This window comes from Ochotona curzoniae, unplaced genomic scaffold, assembly GCF_017591425.1.
Source record: "Ochotona curzoniae isolate NIBS_2020 unplaced genomic scaffold, NIBS_Ocur_1.0 contig_43, whole genome shotgun sequence".
Lineage (NCBI taxonomy): Eukaryota > Metazoa > Chordata > Mammalia > Lagomorpha > Ochotonidae > Ochotona > Ochotona curzoniae.
The window spans coordinates 2702997-2730511 of record NW_024466218.1 but is presented as its reverse complement, the minus strand read 5'-3'; the positions used below and the strand labels follow the sequence as shown (position 1 = coordinate 2730511).

At 38.3% G+C, this 27515-nt stretch overlaps 1 protein-coding gene across 2 annotated transcripts; it reads left to right on the top strand.

The window, feature by feature from the left end:
* Window positions 1–2935: 2935 nt before the first annotated feature.
* On the top strand, window positions 2936–23645 carry IMPACT (impact RWD domain protein). Of its 2 annotated transcripts, XM_040984832.1 has the most exons (12): window positions 2936–3046; window positions 4146–4274; window positions 5197–5249; window positions 6710–6772; window positions 11562–11647; window positions 14362–14484; window positions 14573–14578; window positions 15930–16027; window positions 18297–18370; window positions 21003–21093; window positions 22385–22519; window positions 23480–23645. In XM_040984832.1, the coding sequence occupies exons 1-12, from the start codon at window positions 3011–3013 to the stop codon at window positions 23543–23545; spliced, it is 960 nt and encodes a 319-aa protein (XP_040840766.1). In that variant the 5' UTR covers window positions 2936–3010; the 3' UTR covers window positions 23546–23645. The 2 variants fall into 2 exon arrangements, with proteins under 2 accessions (XP_040840766.1, XP_040840764.1); XM_040984830.1 differs by lacking the exon at window positions 14573–14578.
* The last annotated feature ends 3870 nt before the right edge of the window (window positions 23646–27515 follow it).

The window sequence follows — 27515 nt, the reverse complement described above, 5'->3', positions numbered from 1 at the left end:
GGGACCAGGAGCTTCTTCCAGTCTCCCATGTGGGTGCAGGGGACCAAGCACTTGGGACATCTTCAGCTACTTTCCCTGGCAATTAATAAGGGGTGGATCAGAAGTGAAGCAACCAGGACTCAAACCAGCACCCATATGGGTTGCCAGCACTGCTACGCTATGGCACTAGCCCCAGTGAGTTAAGGTGTTTAAATGTTGTCATATAAAGCTAGGGAGTGTGAAGGATTTCAAGAATGACATGACCAGACTTGCCCATTTGTAACATTAACAGGATGAGAAGGATAATTGAAATTTTCCAGGTTTAAAACTTGGGTAATTATTGAATTGGAAAAGATAGCAAGAAAAATAAATTTAGTAGAAAACTGGTGAGCTCAGCTTGGCGCATAATGAATGTGAGACAGGAAGCATTTGAGTAATTGGATGTGTACTCAGCAGAATCTGGCTTGATGACCTCTTTTACATTTAGGACTATGTCATTGGCAGAACATTTCCAGCCTCTTAGGCACCTGCTCCAGGCTCCCACTAAGCATTCTTGCTCGACTAAATTGTCTACAGCATCTTCCTTTCAATATGGAACTGAAAGTGTAGGATGCCTGCTGCATGTGTTACTTCAATAATGACCTCTCTCCTCCAAAGTGCTCTTGTGTAGCTAACCTTAGGGCTTCAGTCAGGGTTCTTAGGATCAGTCACATGCTTAGAAATGTTTCCCCCCCCCTTTGGCATCAAGGGTAATTCCCACTTAGAACTTGAGCTTAAAAGATTGAAAGGCTGTAGCTATGAAGAAACGGGGATTAAGAGAAAACCACAGGCATACGCTGCAAAAGGTAAAATTAACTGATTGGGTGTAATACATGGTAATAAAAAAGATGAAGTGTGTAATAGAATGAATTCTGCTTGGTTCAGAAGGTTCAGTTTTCATGTGGTAGTTTAATCTCTAGGGATCTTTGGGAAGGACTGAGTAGTTGGGACTTCAGGTCCATCACCTCTACTTTGGCCCCAAATTTAGTTTGTGTTGCATGTATTTTCACTAAAGAAATGATTCATGGTCTTATTTTTTTAATATTATTTTAAAAGTGAAAACCACTGTGCAATAGAAGCTATAAGACACATGAAGATGTCAGTGATGGAAAGTTCAAAGTGAAAGAAGATGGGCTATTCAACAGTGCACAATTCTGAAGCCTTCCAATGCATCTTTGTGCCATGCATAGGACACACTTGAGGTCCAGTCTACTGTTGACTGAGTTTTGTACCATCCTTTTAGTTCCTTAAAAACAATGTGAAAGGGCCCGGCGCGGTGGCGCAGTGGCACAGTAGTTAAGGTCCTCGCCTTGCACGCCCGGGATCCCATAATGGGTGCCGGTTCTATCCCGGCAGCCCCACTTCCCTTCCAGCTCCCTGCCTGTGGCCCGGGAAAAGCAGTCGAGGACAGCCCAAAGCTTTGGGACCCTGCACCCGCTGGGGAGACCCGGAAGAGGCTCCTGGCTTCGGATCGGCATAGCATCGACCGTTGCGCTCACTTGAGGAGTGAATCATCGGACGGAAGATCTTCCTCTCTGTCTCTCCTCTCTGTGTATCAGCCTTTCCAATAAAAAAAAAAAGTGAAAAAAAAGACATTTGATTTTGTAGCTTAGCACAGTAAGAGTTTAAGAAGTATCTGCAGAATTAACAGATTGAAAAGGCTTATATATGGCCTGGCATGACAGCGTAATGGTTAAGGTGCTCGCCTTGAATGCACTGGGATCCCGTATGGGCGCCGATTCTAATTTTGGCAGCCCAACTTCCCATCCAGCTCTCTCCCTATGGCCTGGGATGCCAGTCGAGGACAGCCCAAAGCCTTGGGATCCTGCACCCACGAGGAAGACCTGGAAGAGGTTCCTGGCTTCAGATTGGCGCAGCACCGGCCATTGCAGCCATTGCAGCCATTTGGGGAGTGAATCATCGGACAGAAGATCTTCCTCTCTGCCTCTCCTCCTCCCTGTACATCTGCCTTTCCAGTAAAATAAGTAAATCTTAAAAAAAAAAAAAAAGAAAGAAAAGGTTTATATTCAAAGCAATGCAGATCAAGGTCTTTGTGGGTACCTAGCATACCCCTAATTAAGATTGAGTCTTACAGGAAGTTAGAAAAATGTTCGTAATTTAAAAAGACTGGAGAAAAGAAATAATATTTTAAGTGTTTGTATATATGCGTGCTTGAGGAAAAGTAGGGTGAGGGTATAAAGTACATTTTGAACAGGGAATAACTCTACCAATGTGACTTGAAAATATACTGATTTTCAATATATTGATATCTGTCACTGAAAGCGCAGCTTAGAGGTGAAGAGAAATGACAAAAGCTAATTCCAGCCCTCTGGTTCAGGAAAGAATGACCCTTACATCATCGGCATGGCTGGTGGTTGACTGGCCTCCTAGCTGGTACAGTGAAGGGCAGTAAAATCACGGCAATACAACGGTGAGTGTGCTAATACTGCTTGTCCTCGTGATTTCAAAACACCTGGCTCAACCTGCTGTCTTGCTTTTCTGGAGGGGGGACATCAAACTCATTTCGGCCAAAAGTAGACTAAAACAGGTTGAAACAAAGCCCTTCCATTTTGAAATGTAAACAGGATTCTGAGACTGTGGGCTGCCATCGGTTCCTGTCCGCGAAGTTGCTGTAAACACGAGTCCCCTGAGACATGGGCGATCAAGGAGCCCCCAGCCCCAAAGGGTTCTAGAAGACGGAACCGAGGAGGCCTCCAGAGGATCCTCGGGCAGCCGTGGGCACCGGCCATGCCGGCCAAGGGAGGCGCGCGCGAGACTCAGGGGGGCTTCGGCGCCCCTCGGACCAAAGGGGACGCCCCTCACCATCCCGGCCTGCGACCCGGAAGCAGAGGCGGTTTGCGCAGCGCGGCAGCAACGTGCGGTTCCGGGTCGTGCCGCGCCGCAGCCTGCGTCTGTCTTGCCGCAGTGCCACACCCTCGCTCTTCGGACCGGGCTGGAGGTGGCGGCTGCGGGGCAGCTCTCGGTGGCCCAAATGGCTGAGGGGGACGCAGGCAGCGACCAGAGGCAGGTGAGGCCCCTGCGGGCTCGGCTCGGCCTCGCCTCCTGTGCCTGGGGCTGCGCGGTGGCTCCGTCGCGGTTCTTCCCGTCCTCCCCACACCCGCCTGCCCGCGCGCTGGCTGGGCAGCCGGCTCGCCCTGGCAGCCTCTCCCGTGGCTGCGAGCCATGGCCGTGAGTCCGACTGGACTGCTGGCACGCGGCGGGGCTGGAGGCAGAGACCTGGATGCCGCTGCGGCCGGCCTCGTTGCCGCAGTCACCTTGGACGAGGCACCTCGGAGCCTTGAGCGATCACACAGACCCCCGAGTGCCCCCCGACAGTCCCCCAAATCCTCGGGTCCTCCTGGTCTTCATCTTCCTCATCTTCCTGCTGTATGGGGCTAGCGGGGAGTCCGCCAAGGTCTTCCCAAAGGACTGCTAGGACAGACATGAGGAGCTGTCAGGCAATGCGGACTCAGCTTCTCCTGTATTACCCTTAAGAGAGATAGATATCTTTTTTTATTTTTCTAACCCCGAAGCAGAAGAAATGCTTCTGAAAATGCTTAAGGATTTGGTGACAGAATATATATATATATATACACATACATTACAGAAAAAGACAAAACAACTACCGAGCCCTATGCCCCCAACTTTTAAAAAAAAAAAAAAAAAAGAAAAATGGATGAGATGCATAGCAGAATGCGGGAATCCTGCACAGCTGCAGGCATGGGGTGGGGCTGGGGGAGGAATGCAGACTTGGCTTAAGATACAAGATGGGGTCTGCGTGTTTGGTGTGATTCCTAGCTATGGAGTGTACAAGTGCATGTGTATTTTTTTGCTCAGCAGTGCTCAGAAACACTGATGGGGTAGCAGGATGGGTTCGACTCATCCAGTGGTGCCTGGCAGCCATCCAGGGGGAGAAAGATGGTGGATGGATGTGATGTTGGAAAGAGTGCGTAGGCTGCCCGGGCTCCTACAGCAAGCCTTCGTACAGGCTGGAGGTGTTGAATGCAAATATTGTACTGAACAGTATATATACTATATGTTATCTGTCCATATAGAATACCATAAAATACTGGGAGTATTTTTATGTGCACATTTGTTCACTGTTCCAAAAAACCAATTTCTTTCAGAATGAGGAAATTGAAGCAATGGCAGCCATTTATGGGGAGGAATGGTGTGTCATTGATGACTGTGCCAAAATATTTTGCATTAGGATTAGCGACGATATAGATGACCCCAAATGGACACTTTGCTTGCAGGTAGATATATTTTTTTTCCCCTTCTCTACAGGTATTTTCCAATTACCATATATGATTGACAATGATTATATTCAGATGATTATTTTTGTGTGTTATGTTCCAAATTGTCTTTTGTCAAAATTGATTATTAATTGATTAGCTGGTAATCAATGGGCGGTTAAATGTCAGATCACTCTCCTGACGTGCTTGGATAATTTTTTATTCATTCTTACCCCAGTCTTTCTAATTATCTTGATTGTTAATGTACCATTTGACAGAAGTGAGTTCATTTCATTGTTCTAATAGAGTCTAAACCTGGTAAGATGGATAACATTTTAGAGGAAGAATAGAATAGCAGTGTAAATGATTTGTAGTGTACTAGATGTCATTGTGATAAAATATGTGAAAACAGATGAGCTAATGTTTTCTGAGTGCCAGCTTATTCTTTGTTGAGTGCCTGTCTCTCTCTTCAAGTGTCTGTCAGCATTTGTTTTTTACAATATGGATTTGAAAGCAAGTGTTTATGGTTCTTTATTATGCAGTAGCTATTTTATTTACAGCACTCTGGCATTGTCATAGGATTTTATTTGCTTTTGTTTTTTGTTTTTTAGTATTCAGGAAAATACCTTGAAGACGTTATAATGTCATTCTATCCATTTGGGTTTGAGGTGTCCTGTGCTTATTTCAGTTTAAATTGTCCTTTCTGCCTTTATTTGTTCTTTCATTATTCTTATATTTTCTTGGTAAAGAATTAATCCCCATTCTTTAAAAATGGGCAACATAGGTAATGTGGTAGACACCGTGAGGAAGAGATGCCCTCCCGAGACTGAGCAAAACAGTGGTTTGATGAATGAGTCATTTATGCAGTGACGAGCCTCATAGCTGCAGCCATTTTTGAACCATGATGAATTTGAAACAGATTTGTTTTTCAACTTCATTGTAGGTGATGCTGCCAAATGAATACCCAGGTACAGCTCCACCTATATACCAGCTGAAGTAAGCTATATTTCTACATTTATATTTGTACAAGGGTTTATATTTTTAAACATCATTCTCCATGTTGCACATTGTGTTTATATAAAATATCTTTGTTGTTGAAGTGTGTATAGAAAGGAAAGCACCTCTCAATCTTGGATGAAGTATTTAAATGAAAGATTAAGTTATGTAAAAACACGTTGAAATGTGCTGGTAGAGGCAAGAATCTCAGCTTCCCTAGGGTAAAATGGCAGTAGAATCGTCTTTGGAATGGGAAAGGGAACCCTCCCGTGGTGTCCCCCCAGCCTGCTTCTGCTGCCTAGTCACAGTACCTTACTGGACGTTTGCCGAAGACCCCCTGCCCCAGCAGTTATCCATTGTTTCTGGAGTTTCTTCCAACCCCCTGTCCCCTTTGCAGCTCAAGAATCACCTTCATAGCAGCCCAGGCTTCATCTTTTGAGTTGTGACCTGTTGATATAAGTCCCCTAGGAGCTACCTTGTCCCCTTGAGATTAATAGTATATATAAACCCACTGGAACAGAATTGTATAAAAATGTTAGTTACAGTTTTTATGGACCAGTGGAATGTTTTGTATGTATTTCAAAACCAAAGCAACAAGACTTATTAAGAACAATCCTATAAATTAGAATTTTTTATGTATTGCAAATAATAAATATGGAATGGTTGTAAACATAACTGTCCTTTTTCAGAAAATGTTTTTTTTTAATAATCCTGTGGCAATTACTTTATTTGTTAAGAGTTGTTTTTGAAACACCAGTTAGAAAAAAATTGGAATTCCTGGTATTGTAGTAGATACTATGAGTCTGAAAATTCAGATTCTGGAACCTTTTCTACCATTTATATAAACATGGGGAAAGCTTAAATTGTTCAACAAACCATTTCTGGCTTTTAAATCAGGAAAACAAAATAATTTTGTGTTGGTTTTGTCATGGTGTGTTGGAAGGAATAAATAAGGTTTGCTAATAAGAGTATTTTGGAACTGTGTAGATTTGGAATTATATAGATTTTGTACTGAATAAATGTAAATACAAGGTAATATGCTCATGAAGACAATTTTCCAGTGTTAAATAAAACCAATTTGTGAGGCCAGTCTTGTGGTGTAGCAGGTTAAGCCACTATTTATAGCTCTGACTATATGAAAATATATCCCATATGAGCACCAGTTCAATTCCCAGCTGTTGTACTTCCAATCTACATCCTTGGCAATGCGCCTATGAAAGCAGCGGAAGATGATGTATGGGAATCCTGGAAGAACCTCCTGGCATTGGCCTGGCCCAGCCTCAGCCATTGCAACTGGTGTGGGAGTGAACCAGTGGACAGAAGATCTCTTTGTCTCTTTCTGTAACTGTGTTTCAAATAAAATAATTTAAAAAAAAATTGTGACTTAATCATTGATTTCTGTTTGACATATAAACACAGTCCTCAAATAATCATCTATATTGTGTTTTATTTAACCTCAGTGCTCCTTGGCTTAAAGGGCAAGAACGTGCAGACTTATCGAACAGCCTTGAGGAAATATATATGTAAGTGTGAAGTGATTGAAAAATGCTGTTAGTGACAATATTGTGTACTTTTGTTGCAATTGGTATGTTAAAACCTTTTCTAACACTGTTAAGCTGCATTTCTGTTGACAAAAAATACATTCACTTGCAGAGTTCTTGAAAGATCATATGTTTAGTTACAAAAATATAGTAATATTTAGAGTCCATAGCCAGTTTGTGAAAGTAAATTTAGAGATACTGTTTTCCTTTTCATATTTTCAAAAACCATGTATATTCAAACTAATAGCAATGTTAAAACATTTATTGAGCTTCTTAAGTATTTTGAATTTAACTTCTTGTAACACTCATAAGACTGAAAGTGAATTGGTAATGTGTTTTTCATTCCTTTCTCCATTCATTTTAATTCAACAAATGGCAGACCCTGTAGTAGATCTTGTAAACATCTGGCTAGCAAGACCAGAAATGATCCTTTTTTATTTTATGACGTACAGGACTTGGTCAGGGAGAGAGAAAAATGAATATAAGCCTGTCGCCCTGAGAAGCTCTGTAACAGCTTTGCAGGACTAATTCAATGACAGACAAGTCCTGTTGTAGTCCAGGAAGTTCAGGAGGACTTGATTGACTTAAGATTGGAGTTAATTAGGTGAGGATAATTTGGCTGAGAGATCGGTGTGTACAGAGGCTCTGTGCCAAGGAGCTGACCACTTTGCAGGGAACAGAAGTGGTGCTGTGCAGTGGGAGGAGAGCACTGGTGTGGTGGGAGGTTGATGGGGTGTTGGAGGCATGTCCCAGGGAGCTTTGTAGGCTGTGTGTAGGGGTTTTTTGGTTTTGTTTTTTAATTTAGAATTTATTTGAGAGGCAGGGAGACAGCTCCCATTCATTTTTACTAATCAAATACCTACAATAGTCCCTAGTTTGGGTGGAAACTGACAGTCAGGAATATAATCCAGGTCTCCATGTGGGTGGCAGAAATCCTGTTACTTAAGCTGTTACCTCTGGCCCCCAGAATCTGCATTGGTGGGCAGTAAGAGTCAGGAGCCAATGGAGGACTTTGAATCCACAGATTCCAAAATGGAGTGAGGTCATCTTAACTGTTAGAGCTAAGCACATTCACCTGTTACAAATTCTTGCCTTCATTCTAGGAACAATTGGAAGCACAGAGAGTTATATAAACAGTGGGATGCCAAGGATAGGAATTATTTTTGAGAGGATGTTGCTATATTCATGTGAAGAACCATTTGGAAGGTAGCAAGAATATATGTGGGACGTCATTTAGAACTGGACGCTAACGTGGTAGTCCAGAGAAAATATGGCCGGTTTGATCTTACTCTAATGAGATAACTTTCATTTAGTAACATGTAATATTTCAGAATATTTACTACGATCTATGTTTTAGATGATCAGTATCTTCTACTCTAGGTACTAGTAAGGGTTGTATTATGTGCATAAGGTGACCAACCCTTTGAATACAATGAGAGTTTTCCTTTGAATTCCTAGGAATCCAGACCAGGTTTGTTTTACTCCCAAAATATTTAATTAGAAAATGGTAAGTCTTTGTGAAGTCTGTTCTGCTTCCTCCCTAAGGGATGTGGGGTCCTCCTTGGATCCCAATTGAGTGATTATGTCTTCCTTAGCACTCAAATATTATTTGTTTCTGACGTGCCCATCTTTTGATGTTAGTTGTGGGAACAAAATCTCTGTAATCCATTATTTACTTTTGTTTATGAATTCATCCTTTTCCTTAGAATAAGAATAATGTACTGTTCCCCACTGCTCAGTTGAACCATTAGGCATTGCACATCCTATGGTTATTTTCTAGCTTTTTTCTTGACCTCTTTAAGTCTGGGTGTTACTGACTACCTCCTCCTTTCTTGAAAATAAGTCCACACTTGATATCTATCATAGTAATCCCCTTCATCAGGTAGATTTTTTTTCCTACCCATGCATGATGTCAGAACTTCTAAAAAAATAAATAAATAAAAAAATAAAACAACAACAACAACAACAAAAAAAAAAAAACAAAAAACTTCCTACCTACTTTTCACAATCCAGAAAGTTTTCTTTACTACCTTCCCACAGGACACAACTTGCTTATTCTCTCTAACTAAATAGAGTTTAGAAAGGCAGATTTTTAGGACAATCAGATATTACCAAGCAACTTTTTCCAAACAGGAGACATGGGACATAATACGTGTTAAAAGTGTCTATATAGCCTACACTAGTGGCATTATTTTCACGCATATGATTTCAACAGAACTATGGGTTCTCCAAAGTTCTGTGACAGCTTTTGATCATATTTTCAATATAATTCCAGTAGGGGGAAGCAAGTGAAAAATATTAACCTCAAAAATTAAACATGTTGTAAATGTATTAATATATTTCTCAAAGATTGTAGTTGATGCATGATTATGAATATTATGGCAATGATGAGTTTTGTACAGTCATTTTTAATGCTGAGTTTGATTTTTGACTAGATAAGGTGAAATATGATTGGTTCCCACTAGGATGGGGAAATAAGTCAGAAAATTAACAGTTTTTCCAATAAACATTTATTGAGGATATACTGTATGCTGACCCTCTGTTAGGCGCCAGGGCTTTTGAAGATTAAGGTTGAGGATAAGCGTTTGCCTAGCTTTTAAGATACCTGTAACCATATCAGAGAGCCTGGGTCCAGTACCTGGCTCTAGCTTCTTCTTGAGACAGACCCCTGAGGCAGTGGTAATGGCTCAACTGGTGGAGTCCCTGCTATTCAGCTGAGAGACCTGAATTGAGTTTCTGGCTGCTGCCTTTCACCTGGCGCAGCCCCAGCATCAGTGAGCATCAGTGGGGAGTACAGTGGATGACAGGTGTCTTTGTTGTGCTTCCCTTCCGCTCTGCCCCACTACTTTGTGCCTTTCCGGGGGGAAGATTGGGGTTGAGGAGTAGCAGGTAGAAGACTGAAGAGTTTGAATAAGGGACTCTGTAGGAAGCATAGTAACTGACTCAGGAGAGATACTGCGGATGCCTTTAAGACAACTGAATTCAACAGTAACGACAATAATCAACTGAAAAAAGAACCAACACATTCAGTAATAGACTTGTGGGGTCCAGGGAAAAGGATGATTTTTCACTTTATACAAGAAACCTTTGCACTGTATTGCAGGGATGTGGCCACTCAGTGCTAGACCGTGCTGAGCAGCATGTTGCAGAAGGCCATGGCCAGGGGAGAGGACCTGGGGAGGGAAAATTCAGTTTCTTTTATTATTGCGGAGAAATAATGTAAAAATTCTCCTAAGGTGTCAGTAAAAACCAAAGCACCCCAAGTCTGGATGTGGGTGTATGTTCATAGAGGGATGAATTGCCAGTCTTCAAGAGTGCTTGTATACACAAAGCATTTTTTTTTACGTGTCTTGTATATAATCAATGTTCAGCACACACAGGGAATTAGTATCACAAGTTAGGGCAAGAATGATGTAAATATTTCAAATCAGGTTAGGAGATGGGAGAATTATGTACAAACCTGTGAATTTGTTAATTTGTTAAATTTGTTATTATGAACACAGACAAGTGAACCCATTACCATACATTTAGGGCTGTGTGTAGAGGTGCTGGTGTATAGGGGAGGCCCTTAAAGATTTCTTAAATGAGTTGAGATAGGTCTACTTGAAAAATATTCTTGTGTATTTGTGTTTTCAGACTTTAGGAACTTGCTTTTTAAGAAATAAGTTTTTATTTCTTATAAGAAGGGTTATATACTTAGAGACAAAATATTTCAAACTTCATTTTATAGATGAGGAAAGTGAGACTTGAGAATTTAGAGGGGCGGCTTACTTAACTGAAGTATGAGCTACTTGCTAAGAGCAAAATGCAGTTGATTCCCACTTTGAACCCCAGCCTTGGGTTTATGTTTCCACTCCGAGCTTCTGGTTGCTTATAGGACTGTGGATAAGTTAACTGGTGTGTGATTTTTTTTGTTCACGGTAGCGTAATATTGAAATAATACTTCCCTAGACAATTATGAGGATTAAATGTGTTGGTGTAACTACTGTGCTTAGGATATAGCACATAAATACATTTTCTCTTTGAAATTCAGTAAATCTAAGGCAAGCTAGCCTTTTAGTTGATAATTTTGTATTGCTTGCAGACAATTTTTAAATATTCCAATGGCTCTTTTTATTTGATTGCTGTTTCCATCACATAACAAAAGTTGATAGACATGGCTTTAAAACCAGTGATACATTCTTTATTTTTAATGATCATTTGGTGGATTTAATTATATGAGACAGCCAGAAATATTATTTGGAGCTAATAGACTGTTTTGTTGAAAGCAAGGAATGAATATAAAATTGTTGAATTACTTATAGTTTAGATCTTGTAAGTCAAGTTTCTCATATATTTTGCTTCTTCTTTTTGTTGAAAGAAGTATGCTAAAGTTCACCAAGTAAATATTTTTGAAGTTACTAAAAAAGTTTAGAAAGTAAATAATGACTGGACATGTGTAATGGAATTGTGTCCACTAACAGAAACTAAATCCTGTTTACATGTATCTAGTTCATCCAGATCATAGTCATTACTTTTTTCTGCCTCTTTGATTACAACTCTTCTTGCTTTAAGTTGTATTGTGTTAACTTGGAGTCTGTTAGAATCTACATGTTGATATAAGCCGTTATAAAACATTCAGACACAAGTGTTTGTGAATCTCAACATTTTACTAAATTCTTCATAGAACATTATGAGATTGCATATAATGTCCTAAATTGTGATTGTGTTTCTGTGTTCTTGAAATTGAGAAGGGAATTTTTAGAAATAATTTTTTTCCCTTGAATTTTAGACAGAATATTGGTGAAAGTATTCTTTACCTGTGGGTGGAGAAAATAAGAGATGTTCTAATAGAAAAAGCTCAGATGGCAGAACCAGGTAAGATTGAAAAAGAATTCTGCTTTAACTTGTAGTTATTACATTTCCAGGTAGAATTCTAGTTGAATTTTTACATTTAATTTGTATTCTGTGTAAAGTTTGTATATGACAAAATAATTTTTTTTCTGGAAAGTTCATTTACTGATATAATTATAGCTATTTCTTTCCACAAGGCTTAGCTGCTTTCATATTGCACTCATATAAAAAATAAATTTTATGATGAAAAACTTGCACCCTAAATCTGTTGTATTTGTCTATTAAGAATACAAGTGTGGTAACATTTCAGAAATGCTTCAAATGACCCTAATTTTTTTGCAAAAAAAGAACTTTGGAAGCCATGATCCATATTAAGATATTGAACTTAACTTTGAAAATTGGTTTTTGTGACAAATCATTCACATTGCATTATTTACCCTTTTAATTATACAGTTCTTGAGGTTTTAGTAGATTCTCACAGTTTTGCTGTCATCACAATTTTCCTAATCTCAGAATGTTTAAAAATTGATACTGGCTTGTTAAGTGTATAACTTCATGGCAGTTTCCTATACTTTACCTTGTTCCAGTTAATACAAAGCGCTTTAGTAAAATAACTCAATTTTACCTGATATTTGTAAATAGAATTTTATTCGTACTTCTGGTAGAGTTGTTTTCAGTATGTAGAAAAGGAAGAAGTAAAAGGGAACCTGGCAATTTAGCTACTAATTTTTTAGAAGACTGCATTGAGGGAACCAATTATTTAGGCTTCCTTTAACAAAGTTCAAACAAAGTAAAGGTGACAGCAGTGTGCATTTTTTTATAGAAGCAAATGAACTTTTACTGCTTCTATTAAAATCAAAGAAATAAATGGTATGAAGATTATGTACCTGTCTTCTTTTGAGGTGTTTTCTGAACTTTGTAATGATTTTGTTCTGATTTTGTAGCATTTTCAGGGCATCTATGACTCACATAATCTCAAAATTCTTAAAACAATAAATGTTTGCCAATTTGCCTTCTAGGTTAGGAACAATTTATCAATCTATCAGTAATAACTGAGTACTTCAGAAAGTTTGAGATTATTTAACTCTAGGAAATTTGAAAAGTTAATCTTAAAACTGATATGTGTCCTTTACCACCTATATCAGTAATAGTTTAGCTAGTCTTCAAATTTTAGAACTATTGATTTGTGTTTTGTGTAATTCATAATTTTTATTTTTTAGAAATTTTGTTCAGGTTTTTTCTTCAAAATCTTTTTATGCAGACTTCACATTGAAATGAAAGGATTAATAGTGTGAAAGAACTAATAAAAATAAGGCCTAGTGATCAGGCTATGTGATTTTACTGTTAGGCTTCAACATAAACTTATATTTTTCTAGTACAGAATTTTGAAATTTTGAAGTAATTATGTATCTATTGACAATTGTTTAAATTTGAACCAGTTTTAAACAAAATGTTGCAAAAGAACTCATATCTCTAATCTGATTCCCTACTAATATCTGATATGATCCATTGTATAATTATGAATAGTGGAATATTAACATTGGTGCACTATTAAGTAAGACATTATTCCAAGTTTGCCGGTATTACCATAATATCATTTTTGGTGTAATAGGATTCTATGTTATAGTTTGTTGTCATTTCTCTATTATTATAGTCACTTTCCCACCCTTTGACTTCTATAAACTTTGAAAGAATACTGACCAGTTATTTTACAGAATGTTCCTCTGTTGGTGACTGTCCAGTGTTTTCTCATGATATGAATGAGATTAGTCAGTTTTGGCAAGAATACCATAAAAATGATACTGTGTTGATTTCAGTGCATCATATCAGAGAGCTCATGATTTCACTATGCCTGATTGGTGATGTTTTGTCTTGATGCTTGGTTAAGATATTGTCTGCCAGATGTCTGCACTGTGAAGCGCCCTTCAGAGAAACAGAACGTGTGTGTGTGTGTGTGTGTGTGTGTGTGTGTGTGTGTGTGTGTGTGTGTGTTGGGAGAGATAGTAAAAGCTGGCAAGTCCAAAATCCACAGGTAGGGGCAGCAGATTGGAGACTAAGGGAAGAGTTAACATTGCAGTTCAAGTTCAAAGGTTGTCTGCTGGAAAAATTCCTCCTTTGGGCAAGTCCGTCTTCCTTTTATGGCGTTCAGCCTCTTGGATGATACCCACCCATATTATAAAGGAAAATCTGCTTTATTCAGCATCTGATTTTAAATGTCCATTGTTATCAAAATAAACCTTTCATAGAGCCAGCCTCACAGGCGGCATCTTAACCCCAGAACACCACATGTCTACAGCTATAGAAACATCTCGAATGGTGTTTAATGGAGTGAGTACTGTGGCCTAGTCAAACTGTACATAAAGTTAGCCATGTGTCCTTTTATTTTTATCAGTACGAACTCACATTATTTCATGTGTTAAAATTCCTCACCATCTATTTTGCTGTGGAAGGCGTTCCAGCTTGGGCCTTTAAGGAGTGCCTGCAGGTTGGCTCCTTTGTGTTGTTCTGCTAAGTCTCCACGTTTTTTCCAGGATTTTCTACTCTGTGGAACCACATGCTATTTTATGCTGATCTTGTATTTTCCTTGCTCCAAACCTGAAATTGACTTCTACTAGGGCCCCTGGTTCCTTTCTGTTAAAGAATGGTGCTTGGAGACCATGACCTAGTGTTACTTTTTTAAGTGTGATTTTTTTTTTTACTTGCTTCATGTGTCAGTTATAATTTTGATATCAACGTAGGTCCTGAAGTAAAGAAGAAGACTGAGCCAGTGGTGGTTAAATGTGAAAAACCACGCAAGCCACCAAATCAGCCAGGAACATCAGCTAAAGCAGCAAACGCTAAAGTCAAGGAGAAACGAGTAGGTATGTAGAGTTACCAGCTAGTTTCTTTGGAAGAATGTGTTCTGTATTGTTCTTTAGGATGGTATAGATGTAAACTCAGAAGTGATAGAAATTGGTTGCTAATTTGCACATAATTGAGATTTCCTTTCTCCTCTGTTTATTTTGCTATTTTTTTCGTTTATCAGAATAGTGAGAAAAAGTAGAAATTTTAAAATGTGTTTTCTTTTCCTGCTACTTCCTATATTTTTGACTTATATCTTGAAATAAAACTTAGAAAAATCTGTTAATATTTTCAGCTCACTTTCTGCTTTTCTGTTTCTGTATTGAAGTCCTCATCTGTCTCCCAATATCTTAAAATTAAATTTTGGTTGATGGTCACAAATAAAAATGTACAACTGAAAGTGTAGCCAGTGAAATTTAAGCTCATAAAATGCTAATAAAATTTTTAACATTTCATTTTTGTTAAACAAAAGTCATAATTAAGTAATGCCCAACTTTTTAAATAGGTTGATGCTATAAAATCAGTTCTGTGTTTCTGTAAGGATGTTTCATTTTAGTTTTTTTAAAATTTTAAATGTTACCAGTTTCCTGGAAATTATTTAGAAAAATATGGTAGCCCAGAGGGAACAGTCATTCTCTCTGAAAGTTAAGGCCTAGGTATCCCCCGCTGAAATCATCTGTTTGTAAATTTGACATGACATTCCTTTTGGGAGCTGGAAACACCATTAAAAGAAAAGGGTCAAAATCACAAATCATAAAACATAATGTTAATATGTCAGTAGTTCATATTGACCTTAATAATATTCTATTTGACTTAAGGGCCTGAGACAGTGGTTATAATTAATTGAGAACGAGGGCTGTATCAGAGGGAATGTAAAGCAAGCAGCAGCAGCCAGGGTATCTAAGTTTGTTCAACAGTTAAGGGTAAATAAGTGATTATTGAAATTGTGCAGAATAACTGGAAATCCTGATACTCTATGCAGTGCCAGCTTGCTATTTGATTTTGGATACATTTAATTGTATCATAAAAATTATGAGCAGTTTTGTAGCAAAAAAAAAGAAACCCACACTATTATGGCTATATAATATAAAGCCATTGATTTCCCAACCCAGTTCTTTGTCAACAGCAGTGAAAGTGTAAGTTGTGTTAAGTTAGCTCCTGTCAGGCTTTGGTTTCAGGAGCCGCTTCTACTCCAAAGAATTAGACCTTATGTTAGGTATTGTGTCAGCTTGTACTGTTGCAGCAGGCCAGGATTTGAATCCACCATTTTCACTAGCAGAGCTTGGCAGGTAAAAATCATTTATGAGTCAAGTTGTTTTGTCTCATGTGCAGTGTGTTTGCTAACTTTCATTTACCCTGTTGTTTATATTGCTTTACCAACTTTTTCCATCCCATTGTCAGTTTTTTAGTATTCATTTGTGAGACTTTAAAAATCATAAAGTAAATTAATTCTTTAAATTTCTAGAAGTGGAAGAAGTACCCCCGATTGATCACGGTGTTCCTATCACGGACCGAAGAAGCACTTTCCAGGCACACCTGGCTCCCGTAGTTTGCCCGGAGCAGGTAAAGTTACCATGTCCAGCTCAGTTTGATGTTGTTGAAACAGAATAACTCGAGTAAATGAATTTGTAATATTATCCTTATTTTCCCATTCTTAAATTACTGTGACTCATGGAAGATTTGTTTCACTTTGCCACTGCTTTCAAAATTATATCTAAACCTTATTCATTTTTAATATATATTTATTTACTTAAAGGCAGAGTTAGAAAGAGGAAGAGAGAGATACTGATCTTGCATTTGCTGCTTCGCTCCCCAGTTGGCTGTGATGGCCGAGAGCTGGGCTGCTCTGAAGCCAGGAGCCAGGAGCTTCTTCTGGGTTCTCCCATGTGGGTGCAGAGGTTCCAGCACTTGCACCCTTTTCCGCTGCTTTCGTAATAAAAGTAGCTAGATCAGAAGTGAAGCAGTCGGCGGCTTTCTCCACTACACCACATGCCATATCTATACTTTAGTTATAGCTTAACTGTCTTAGAAATCTTGACATGGAGAAGTCCACTGTGTGTGTAGAAAACTGTAATGTTTAATAGTGTGATTAGAAAGAATTCTTTGTCTTATTGAGTGGAAGTTGTGTGAATCTTAAGTCCATTCCACTATTACCCATCAAGGGGGACAGTGGACAGACCGGCTGTGTGCAGGCTTCTCTACCTGACTTCCTTTTGGGTGACCTTATTCCCGCCCCAGGAGGTAAGCAGGAGACTTTTTTTTATTATCAAAAAATTGTATTTTTAGGTCTTTAAGTCTCTGCAAGAGGGAGTTCTTTTCTTTGTTGACTTATGATTGAGATAACCACCTCAAGCAGCCTCCTGGCCTTTCAGGAACTGTATTTTGTCTTGCTCATTACCCTCTTATCAGGATGCTCCTTAGATACACATCCATTCTTTTCTGAACCTGTTCAGCCCAAATTCTCTGTTTCTGATAATAGTCACTTAGATTTGCAGGTTCGTAGTATGTGAGAACTGAACCAGATCTTTTGAAATCATTGTCTAATGATTTCATTAATCAGGAATCTGAGGTATGAAAAGTTAAAGATCTATAAATACAAGTTTACATAGTTCATGAGTAAATTTGATCTTGCTGGCTTCAGCTGTCTTCCCTGCACCTGTTATTTCTTCCATACTTCTTGCCAGTTATATTTAATCTCCTTATAAATCTGACCACATGTCGCTCTCTTCTATCTTCTATTCCGCACACACATAATCTTTTCTGATTCCTATCATCTACAAAGAAAAATCTAAGCTCTTTTATACAAGACCCTTTGTCTCATGACCTTAATGTATCATTCCTGACACACATATCATCTCATTTTGTACTCTTAAGTCCCAGTGACATGAAACTGTCTGAACCTTTCTCTTTTATCTTCCTCTTGGGATTGCCAGATAAAATACAGTGCACCTAGTTACATTTGAATTCAGGTAAACATTATCACACAAACATACACCAGAGATTCAAACTTACATCAGTTTTCTTTTTCTTTTATTCCCCAAATGCCCTCAGTGGCTGGGATCAGGCCAGGCCCGTTCCTGAAGCCTGAAGTCTGCTACATGAGTGGCAGGGGCCCCGAGTGCTTTTGTCACATTTGCTGCTTTCGCAGGCACGTTAGCTGCAATTGGGTGGAAAGTGGAGGGGCCCACAGCTTGAATCAGGGCTTGTATTGGAGGCCAGCATCACAGGTGGTCTTAAGCTGCTGAACATGTAGTACTGGCCCCTAGTATCCTTCACCTTTATTTGCCAAGTCTGATCACTTTAGTTCCTGCACTGGTTTTGTTAGTGAGTGGAATGCCTTCCTCCTGTGCCCTGCAACTCTCTTGGTACAGGAGAACTCTTGTTTATTTTACAAGACCCAGCCCCTGAGTTCAGGGTTTCTCGATGAACCTAGCAAGTTGTGATTTTCCGACATCTGGAACATACCATACCATTGTTGTATACCTGTCACAAAGGATACATACATTTGTTAGATTTCAGAATATTTAGAAAGTCTTACATTTAAAATTATCTGTGGGTGGAAGAAATTTTCAAGTTTTTTTGGACGTAGTTACTGCCCAAATATTTGCTGATATTAATGTTAAAAAATGTCTCATTTGTGTAACAATTGCATATACTAGTTTTATCCCTAAAATAGGAATGCTATGGATATGTTTTTTCTGTCTAATGAATTTTTAAATGGTTGTTTCAATAGAGTGTACATATTAGTATGCTTTAAGATATCTTTCTAGCATTTCATTTGCAGTGCAAATGAAGAACACATATTGGTTTATTTGTTACTGCTGTTTTTAAGGTGAAAATGGTTCTTTCCAAACTCTATGAGAATAAGAAAATATCTAGTGCCACGCACAACATCTATGCCTACAGGTGAGTGAGACCACAGTGTTTGGAAGATTCAGTTTGTGCAAAGTGGAGAAAAGAGGAAAGATGATGCATGTTTTTTTAAAATTAACTATTATAAAAATCCATTATATTTAACCATATTTTCCCCATTATAATACTAATAGACATGTAGAATATTTGTAAACTACAAAGAACAAAACCAAAACATCAAAGAATCAGAAAATCACATATTTTTCTGCCACATATGTAATTCATGATATTTTGATAGCATTTCCATGTGAAGTTTTTTTTAATGCTTTACTGTTACACATATTTTTTGTTGTTGTTTAAAGGTTTTTTTTTTTTTTCAACATTTCAAAGAGATTCAAACAGAATAAACTCTTAGAAGTAGAATTAATTTGGGGAAGACGGTGGGGAAATCCCCGAGCCTATGGAACTGTATTATAAAATAATAATTTAAAAAGAATAAGAATTATTTAAAGGTGTGATTTTGAGAACTTTTGAAATATTGTCAAATTTTTGTGAAGTTGTGTTTTGGAAACAATTTATGCTACCATTGGCAGTGAAATTGAGCCCTATGTGCCTTTTAGGATTTGGGGTTTGTTTGTTTGTTTGTTTTAGAATTTATTTGAAAGTCAGAGCTACAGGGGCAGGAGGAATGGAGAGTGAAGGAAGATAGAGAGTGGGAGAGAGGAGTTATCTTCGATTTCACTGGTTTACTCCCCAGATGGCCACAATAGACAGGGTTGGGTCCCACCAAAGCCGGGAGCTTCTCCGAGGTCTGCCACATGTGTGTCAGGGGCCCAAGCACTTGGGCTGTCTTCTGCTGCTCTCCCAGCTACATTACTAGGAGAGATGGAGCAGAAGCGGAGCAGCTAAAACATGAACCAGAACCAGTGTGGGATGCTAGTGTTGCATGTGGCAACTTTACCTGCTGTGCTACAGCACTGACCCCTCCGTTTCATTTTTACTACTAAGCTTTTAGAAAAGTATTTGCTGATTTGTAAGTAGGGAGGTCAAGGGCATAATTTTTTTTTTTTATTGTGCAAGGTAGTAAGATTTAAAAAGAAGGCCTAAAATCAGAACAGAGACATAAGATTTGCCAAAGATTTAAAATATGATGATTAGCTGGAATTCATAAAATAGAGGCTAGCCAAAACTCAAAATAAATCCCTAATCAGTTTGGATAGGTGAGTTTTTAATACTATACTATCTTTATGTCCCTTTGAATGCGAATTTATTTTTTAATTGCTGATTTACATAGTCAAATTGTCTACATTTGTAAGTATGATTTCATATTATTGTTACAAGCCTAATATACATTCTATCCTCTGAATCCTCTTAGCCTTAAATTTATCATATAAAATTTTGTTTGATAGTACTAATTTTTCCTGAAATGAGCTCAGCTCTGAATAATGACAAGAGCAGGTGGTCAGTTAATGTTTACTAAGCGGATGGGTGAATTGAAGAATGAATTAGATATAAAATAATTCACTTATTTGTAGATAAGCTTTTGTAGCCTTTTAAAATGGTTTTTTGTTTGAAAGTTAGGAGTTACAGAGAAAAAGAGAGAGACAGATAGATTTCCATCTGGTGGCTCACTCCACAGATACCCACAATAGCCAGGTTGAAACCAGGAGCCAGGAGCTTCTGGTGTCCTGCCTGAGTGGCAAGGACTCAACCACTTGGGCCATCTTCTGCTGCTCTTTCCAGGTTTATGGTAGTGATAACCATCATAACCATCCAGGGTTTTTTTTTTTTTAAGATTTATTTTATTTTCATTACAAAGTCAGATACAGAGAGAAGGAGAGACAAAAAAAGGAAGATCTTCCATCTGATGATTCACTCGCCAAGTGGCCGCAATGGCCAGTGCTATGCCAATCCAAAGCCAGGAGCCAGGTCTCCCACACGGGTGCAGGGTCCCAAGGTTTTGGGTGGTCCTTGACTGCTTTCCCAGGCCACAAGCAGGGAGCTGGATAGGAAGTAGAGCTGCCGGGATTAGAACTGGCTACCATTTGGGATCCCGGCGCGTTCAAGGTGAGGACTTTAGCCGCTAGGCCACGCTGCTGGGCCCCAGGGGGAATTTTTAAAGAGGAAAATAAATCTTTTAAATCTCACTCAAAATAAGAAATCCTCAATGCCTGGAAAAATGTGCAAGTCTAACATACTAACTTCTGTTGGCCTTCCTTTTGTTTATTTGATTTTTTGTTTCTTTTACTAGATCTTACTAGGTCTTTGAAGACAGGCATATGTCATTGTCTTATTTTGTAACATAACATCTACTATTTGAATGTTTCTATTATTTTCAATAACTGCCTTTCAGTGACTGGTCTGTATAACTGCTAGCTTCAGGGTTAAATGAAGGACAGGAAATGTCAGGTGTGTAAGCACCTTCCCATAATAGCAGCCTTTCTGATAGAAAGGAAGCATCTTTGATTGCCAGCTTCCCCAGATAAGGAAGTGTACATCCTAGTGCTAAATCCCTGTGAACATGTGATTCTTCAGTAGTCAAGGATGTAACTCATTTTAGTTCAAGAAAGATTTTTTTAAACAAATATGTTGAGTTTAGAAGTAATCAGATGGGCTGCAGCAACTATCAAGAAATGATTTAACCTGTTGAAATCCCCAAGTGTAACACTGCTACATCTATTTCCAGAATATTTTGTGAGGACAAACAGACTTTCCTGCAGGACTCTGAGGACGATGGGGAGACTGCCGCAGGGGGCCGTCTCCTTCACCTCATGGAGGTAAGTGTGGGTTAAACTCCGTGGATCCTATTGTATGTTAGCTGTAAAATTTTTCAACAGATCAGAGCTTCATCTAGACATAAATAAATCAGTGAAATGCTGCAATATAAGAAAGCTATGGTTTAATTAGTGATTTTTAAGTAATAATGGATTGAAAAGCTTAACTACAGGATATGGAGCAAGTGGTTAATAACAAATACCATGTTTTCATAATGTAGGTAGTAAAATATTATCTTCAGCTTTGGGTACATCTCCTCTTTGATTCTTTGAAAGTTATATTCCCCCCCCACACACACTTTTTTTTTCTGTTCTTTGTGGAAAGCCTATTAGTTGGATATTACAACTTCTGGATAGCTTAAGAATATATATTACTATTACTACTACTACTATTATTATTATTATTATGTTGTCCATCTCATTGTCTTTATGTTCTGAGACATTTTCTTGGCTGTCATCCAAATTTTCTTTTGAATTTATTTATATATATATATTGCAATCAGGTATTTCATTCCTAAGTGCTCTAGCTTACTCTGTTTTCCCCTTTTCATAGTATCCCATTCTGGATGTATGGATGCATGAATGCAGTGTCTTCAAAATTTTTCCGAGTGTATTAATTAGAGTTTCCTTTTTCAGATATCTTCACCCTTAAATTTTTCCTGGTCCATTTTAGTTTATCTTGTCCTTTCTCTTTCATGCTGCTGGAGTTTCTTCATCTGTCTGGTGATCATTGATTGTCCATTAATTTTAAGAATGGATTGTTTTTTTTCCTAAGGTAGTTAACTATAGTTTCTTCTGCTAATGTCTGTGGAGGTTTGTTTTCTAATGTGGCCTTTGCCTGGAGTCGGATCCCTGTGTGAGTGTCAGGCCTATAGACTGGTGGGCCACACTTTAGAGGAACTTTCTGGGAGGCAGTCGTGGTATACACACATCTCTGTCTTCTCTGCTAGTTTGTTCAGAAGCAGGCAGGGTGTTGCCACTATTACCGAACTGTTCAGTTTGGAGTCACCAAGACCTGGAATCTTACCTGCAGGAGCTCCACTTCGCTCTGCCTGGTTGTCCCAAAGTGTAGAACTTGAGGACATTGTGGAACCCAGTGTGGGTTTTCCAAATACCCTGTGTTCTAACATCTCATCCCTTGAATTGTGAATGACCTCACACAGTACATACTCACGATTGTGCCATTAAAGTCACTGGGAAATTTTATGTGCAGATTTTTATATGTGCTATCACATTCTACTTTAAAACCCATTTTTGTGTATGTGTATCTAATTATGCTTCTGAAAAATCACAGATTTTAAATGTGAGGAATGTCCTGGTGGTAGTGTCCCGCTGGTATGGAGGGATTCTGCTAGGACCAGATCGCTTTAAACATATCAACAACTGTGCCAGAAACATACTGGTGGAGAAGAACTATACAAGCACACCGGTAAGTGACTGTTGATATTATATCTAAAAAGCTTCTCATCTTTGCCTGCGAAATAAAAATGATAGAAATTAAAACTGATGCAGAATGTTAATAATCCATAAATAAAACCTTTCAACTGGGAAGCTGCAAATAGGCTCTAGTCAGAACTTGGTGAGTCACATGACCTTGGGCCAATCACTTCATCTCTTCAAACTTTGATTTCACAGGTTCACAGAGTTTACATGAGAAAGACCTTTAAAGACCAACTAGCTTCTGCCTCCTAAAACTGAGGCCTACAGAGATGATGACTGATGTCACCTGCATTAGATGGATGGGCGTACTTTTAGATACTTCTGCATTTGTTCTTTGAGTTTCATTCTGTTTCCTATTTTAAGCTTCTATTTGAAAGGCAAAGAGAGAGAAGGTGTTTTTCTTCTGCTGGTTCACTCCTCAGTACCTGCAATAGCCAGGATTTGGTCAGGCCAGAGTCAGCAGACACACAGTAGCTTCATCAAGGTCTCGCATGTTGATCGCGGGAACCCAGTACTAGGGTCCTCTTCACCTGCCTCCTAAGCCCATTAGTAGCAAACTGTATTGGCAGTGCAGAGTTGCCAGGACTCGAACCCAGCACTTGAATGTGAGATGCAGGTGTCACAAGTGATGCCTTAACCCTCTGGGCCACAGTGTCCTCTCCTGTTCTTCTGTATTATAAACTTCATTACTTGACTTGAGGAAATGGAAGTGGATTTAAAAGTACTAAAACTATTGAAATACAAATATGTTAGGTAAATAAGTATTTTCCTGCATTATTTTTCATTGTCTTAACAATACTGTAACATAGTGTGGGTGAAAGTTCCTTGTAACAGAGAAAGATAATGAATATGAACGTGATTATACACTCACTATTGTATGTACTCTATGTAATCTTAGTTTCCATAGTCACATAAATGGCGATACTAAATTGATTTGTGTCTTTTTTAGGAGGAATCATCCAAGGCTGTGGGAAAGAACAAAAAAGTGAAAAATAAGAAGAGAAATGAGCATTAATCCTATGAAAGGCTAATTTGCCTACAAGTGTATACACATTCCATAATCATCAAGGAGTATATTGTACACAAATATCCTTGACCGTGCTCAAGTCAGCCAATTCACCGTGGACACCAGCATTATCTTTGTCGGTTATACCATCTGCCAAAAATAGCCAGCTTATGATATATTCATGTGTGTTTCAGGCTTGCTTGAGAGAACTGATTTGATCTTAATTACACTTCATCTAATACTGGAAGGCAACAGTTGCCCAGGGCAGTATTTGAATTACTGTCTTTTTTGGTGTGTGTCAAGTGCCTTTGTTAGGTGGGGGAGACAGATCTCTAGAGGAAAATCAATGCCTGAGTTTTTGTCGTAGGGATTCTCGTACCGTTAAATGAGTGTTGCCTTTTACTGCCCTTAGTGGCTTACTGGAACAAGAGTTCATGGAGGATTGATCTTGGAGAGTTTGTTCTTGTGATTTCGGTTCATGCTTGTCACCTCCATAGTGTTCATCATTGAGTAATAGATCAAGTGAAAATCTAGGAGTACCCATCTACAGTTACGTGCTGAGGTGATCATCCATGTAACATTTGTTAGCATAAATGTTATGCCTCTATTTTGTCACAAATTTGTGATTGTGAAGTTTCAAAATGTGATTTCCTAGTCTCTGCGTTTCAATGGGGGTTAATTCTTGTAACGTAAAGCCGTGAATATGGAGTGTTAGTAGGCTCCTTCCACCCCTGAAGTGTGTTGATGTTACTATTACAGTTTCTTTCAAAAACTTTAAAGTAGTACCCTTCTCATGTTCTTCGTTGAGGAATTAGAACCATGCAAGAAGGGAGGCTATGGTTAATGGAACATTAATAGAATGGGATAGAGGCGGCACAGTGTTGCTGGTACAGGGCGAGAATGGGTAGGATAGTTCATGCATACTTCCCATCTGAGCTCCTGACAGCTTTCTCAATTCTATGATTTTGCAGAGAGAAGGAACAAAAACTTATGCTTAGAACAAAACAAAGAAATCCTGTCTTCTTTCACTCTTGTCAAATCTTCCTTTTTTTTTTTTTTATCAGTGTTTCTTTCCTCTGAAGTTGCCTCTGGCAATTCAGACAATTAATTAATCTTCAAGATAAAAAAGTAAGTCATGAACAGTTCCCTTTGTATGATTGTGAACAATTGTTAAAAAGTTCTTCCTTAGGGGTTAGCGTTAAGTTGCAGCTGGTTAAGCTGCTGCCTGACATGCTTAATATCCCACATAGGTGCTGGTTCATGTCCCTGCTGCTCTACTTCCAATCCGGTTTGCTGCTAATGTGCCTGGGAAAGAAGATGGTCTGAGTGTTTGGGCTCCTGTCACCCATGTGGGAGACCCAAATGGAGTTCTGGGCTCCTGGCTTAATCCTGGATCAGCTGTGCCCATTAGAGCCGTTTGGGGAGAGAATCAGTGGATGGAAAATCAATCTCTCTCTTTGTTCCCCATTCCCCACCACCTCTGATTCTCTGCCTTCCAAATAAATAGTTGTTTTTAAAATAAAAAAGTTTTTCCTTGTTCATAGAAATTAGGAGGTGGCATAAGAAGCACAGAGAACTGGACAGATTTTCTTTTTCTAATGCTTTACCCTTAAAAGGTCTAAAATTTTTACTTGGTGTTTTTACTAAGAACCTGCTAATTGCTTTACACTAAGATAGGTTATGAGTCAAACTCTAAATCATTTTTGTTGTAATTGTATTTGATGCTGTGAATGATCAAGAATCCTAGAAGGATCTTTTATGTATATTTGGAACATGTACCTCAGATTCCATGAAGAGTTAAATATGGCCTGTGTGTTAACTCTTAAAACTAAATAAATTAGAGGCTAGTAATTAATGAAATAATTTCACAGTTTTTACATGTCAGATCTTTGGAAAGAATAAGACAGTAATTTGAAAATGAATGAGTTAATTCTTCCTAAAAAACTAAATTTGAATTTATTGTTTAACATGTATTTAGATCATTTAAATTTTTTACTTGAAAGGCAAGGACACAGACACGGGAGAACAAATCTTCCATCTGCTGCTTCATTCCCCTAATGCTGGGCCTGTGCTGAATCAAGCCAAAGCCAGGAGCCTGGGTGGAACTCACTCCAGGCGCCCAGCTGGGGTGGCAGGATCCAAGGCGAGCCAGCACCTGCTGCCCCCAGGGTGTTCATAGCAGGAAGCTGGGATCGGAAGTGGAGTCAGGAGTGAAACTCCTACTCCTACATGGGATGTGGGCATCTCAAAGGGTATTTTCACTGCTGTGCCAAACACCCACCCCTCTTTTAGGTCTTTAAAGAAAACAAGACATCTTTATACCTGTGATCTTATTTTTTCCTTTTTAAAAAAATATCTTATTTTTGTTTTTTACTATATAGTTATTAACTATATTTTACTGAGTAAAAAAAAAGTTCTTAGCCCTTTTGCCCAAAATCAGTTAGTGTAGGAGGGAGAGGTCCAGATTTCTCTGGTTCTGAACTCTGGGTTACTTCACTTCCTACCTTTAAGGAAAAGCTAACTGATGGTAGTATTTTCCTCCTCTATTTAAAATTTCTCTTGAATAGAGGATTTTCCAGTTACTTTCTATAACCAGATCTATGCTGTGGCATATTTTATATTCTTTAAGATATTCTCCATATGCCAGCATATAAGAGCAAGTCGTGTCTACTTTGTAAGTGGGAATAGCAGTTGCTGCATCCAATGTATGCTTTTGAGGTATGTATCATGAAACAGACTATCGGAAGAGAATTATATCAAAACTAATAACAATTCAGAAAGAACAGCATGAAATTAATACTATTTGGAGGGCCGGTGAAAATTATTGCAGAAGTTGCATAATCACCTCTAATTCCCCCATAGAGATAATCATTCTTAACATTTGGTACGTACATGTTATTTTTTTCTTATGCATGATTTTGTATATATGACTATTTTTCTTTCCATAAAAATGGTATTAAACTGTATATACCGTTTTGTATCTTACATATTTCATATAGAAGTATATTGTTAACATTTTCCCATGTCAATAAATATTCTTCTATGGCTTAAGTGGTCTGTGAGTGCATTATATTCTGTCTCCTTGGTGTACCATAATTTACTAATTCACTATTTATTTCTAATTTTTACTTTTTTAAAACAACTTCCCATGTTATGAAACAACTGAAAAATTGTGTCATTGCTTGTGGATTTTTTGTGCTGATCTCTGATTCTTTATTAGATTGAACTCTTAGAAATGAAATTTCTTGGTCAAAGATTGGCACAGTAGTAGGTTTCTAATTTTTCAGCCAAACTGTTCTCTAGGTAAGTTTCCTCAGTTGAACCATAATTGTATCAGAATATACTTAAAGCATGCCCATCAAAGATGTAGAAAATGAGTAATCTGATAAAATTCCCAATAGCCGTTTTAATAACTGCACCTTTTGTTTTGAAATAATTATCATGTCACAAGAAATTATAAAAATAGTCAACCCTGTGTACACATTACTCAGGTTTCCCTAACATTGATTTTATCTTCTTGCTTTTACATGATTGTTTTAGTATCATATCCAGGGACGTTAGCTAAAAGATTTTCTTATTGACTTTCTTGTTTGAAGTCACATTGTTTGGGGGCAGGTGTCTGGGCCTACTGGTTAAGGTGACCAAGTCCTATATAAGAGTGCCTGGATTTGACATCCAACTATGCTTTTAAAAAAATTATGAATACATACACTCAGTGTCACAGCAAATGTGATCATTACTGTAGTAGAGCTCAACAACATTTATGTTAACTGTGACATTAACACAAAGAAAACTGATTCAGTGTAGTTCTTGGATGCAATTTTTACACATTTAGAGAAAAAAATGTATGAAATTTATTGTTATGGGGTGTGAGTGAGAACACAAAAGACATGTCTAAGTTTTATTAAGGAGTCTTTATTAACTGAGCTCGGTGATAATTGAGCACACTAGAAATAGCAGATCACATACGGCAATCCAA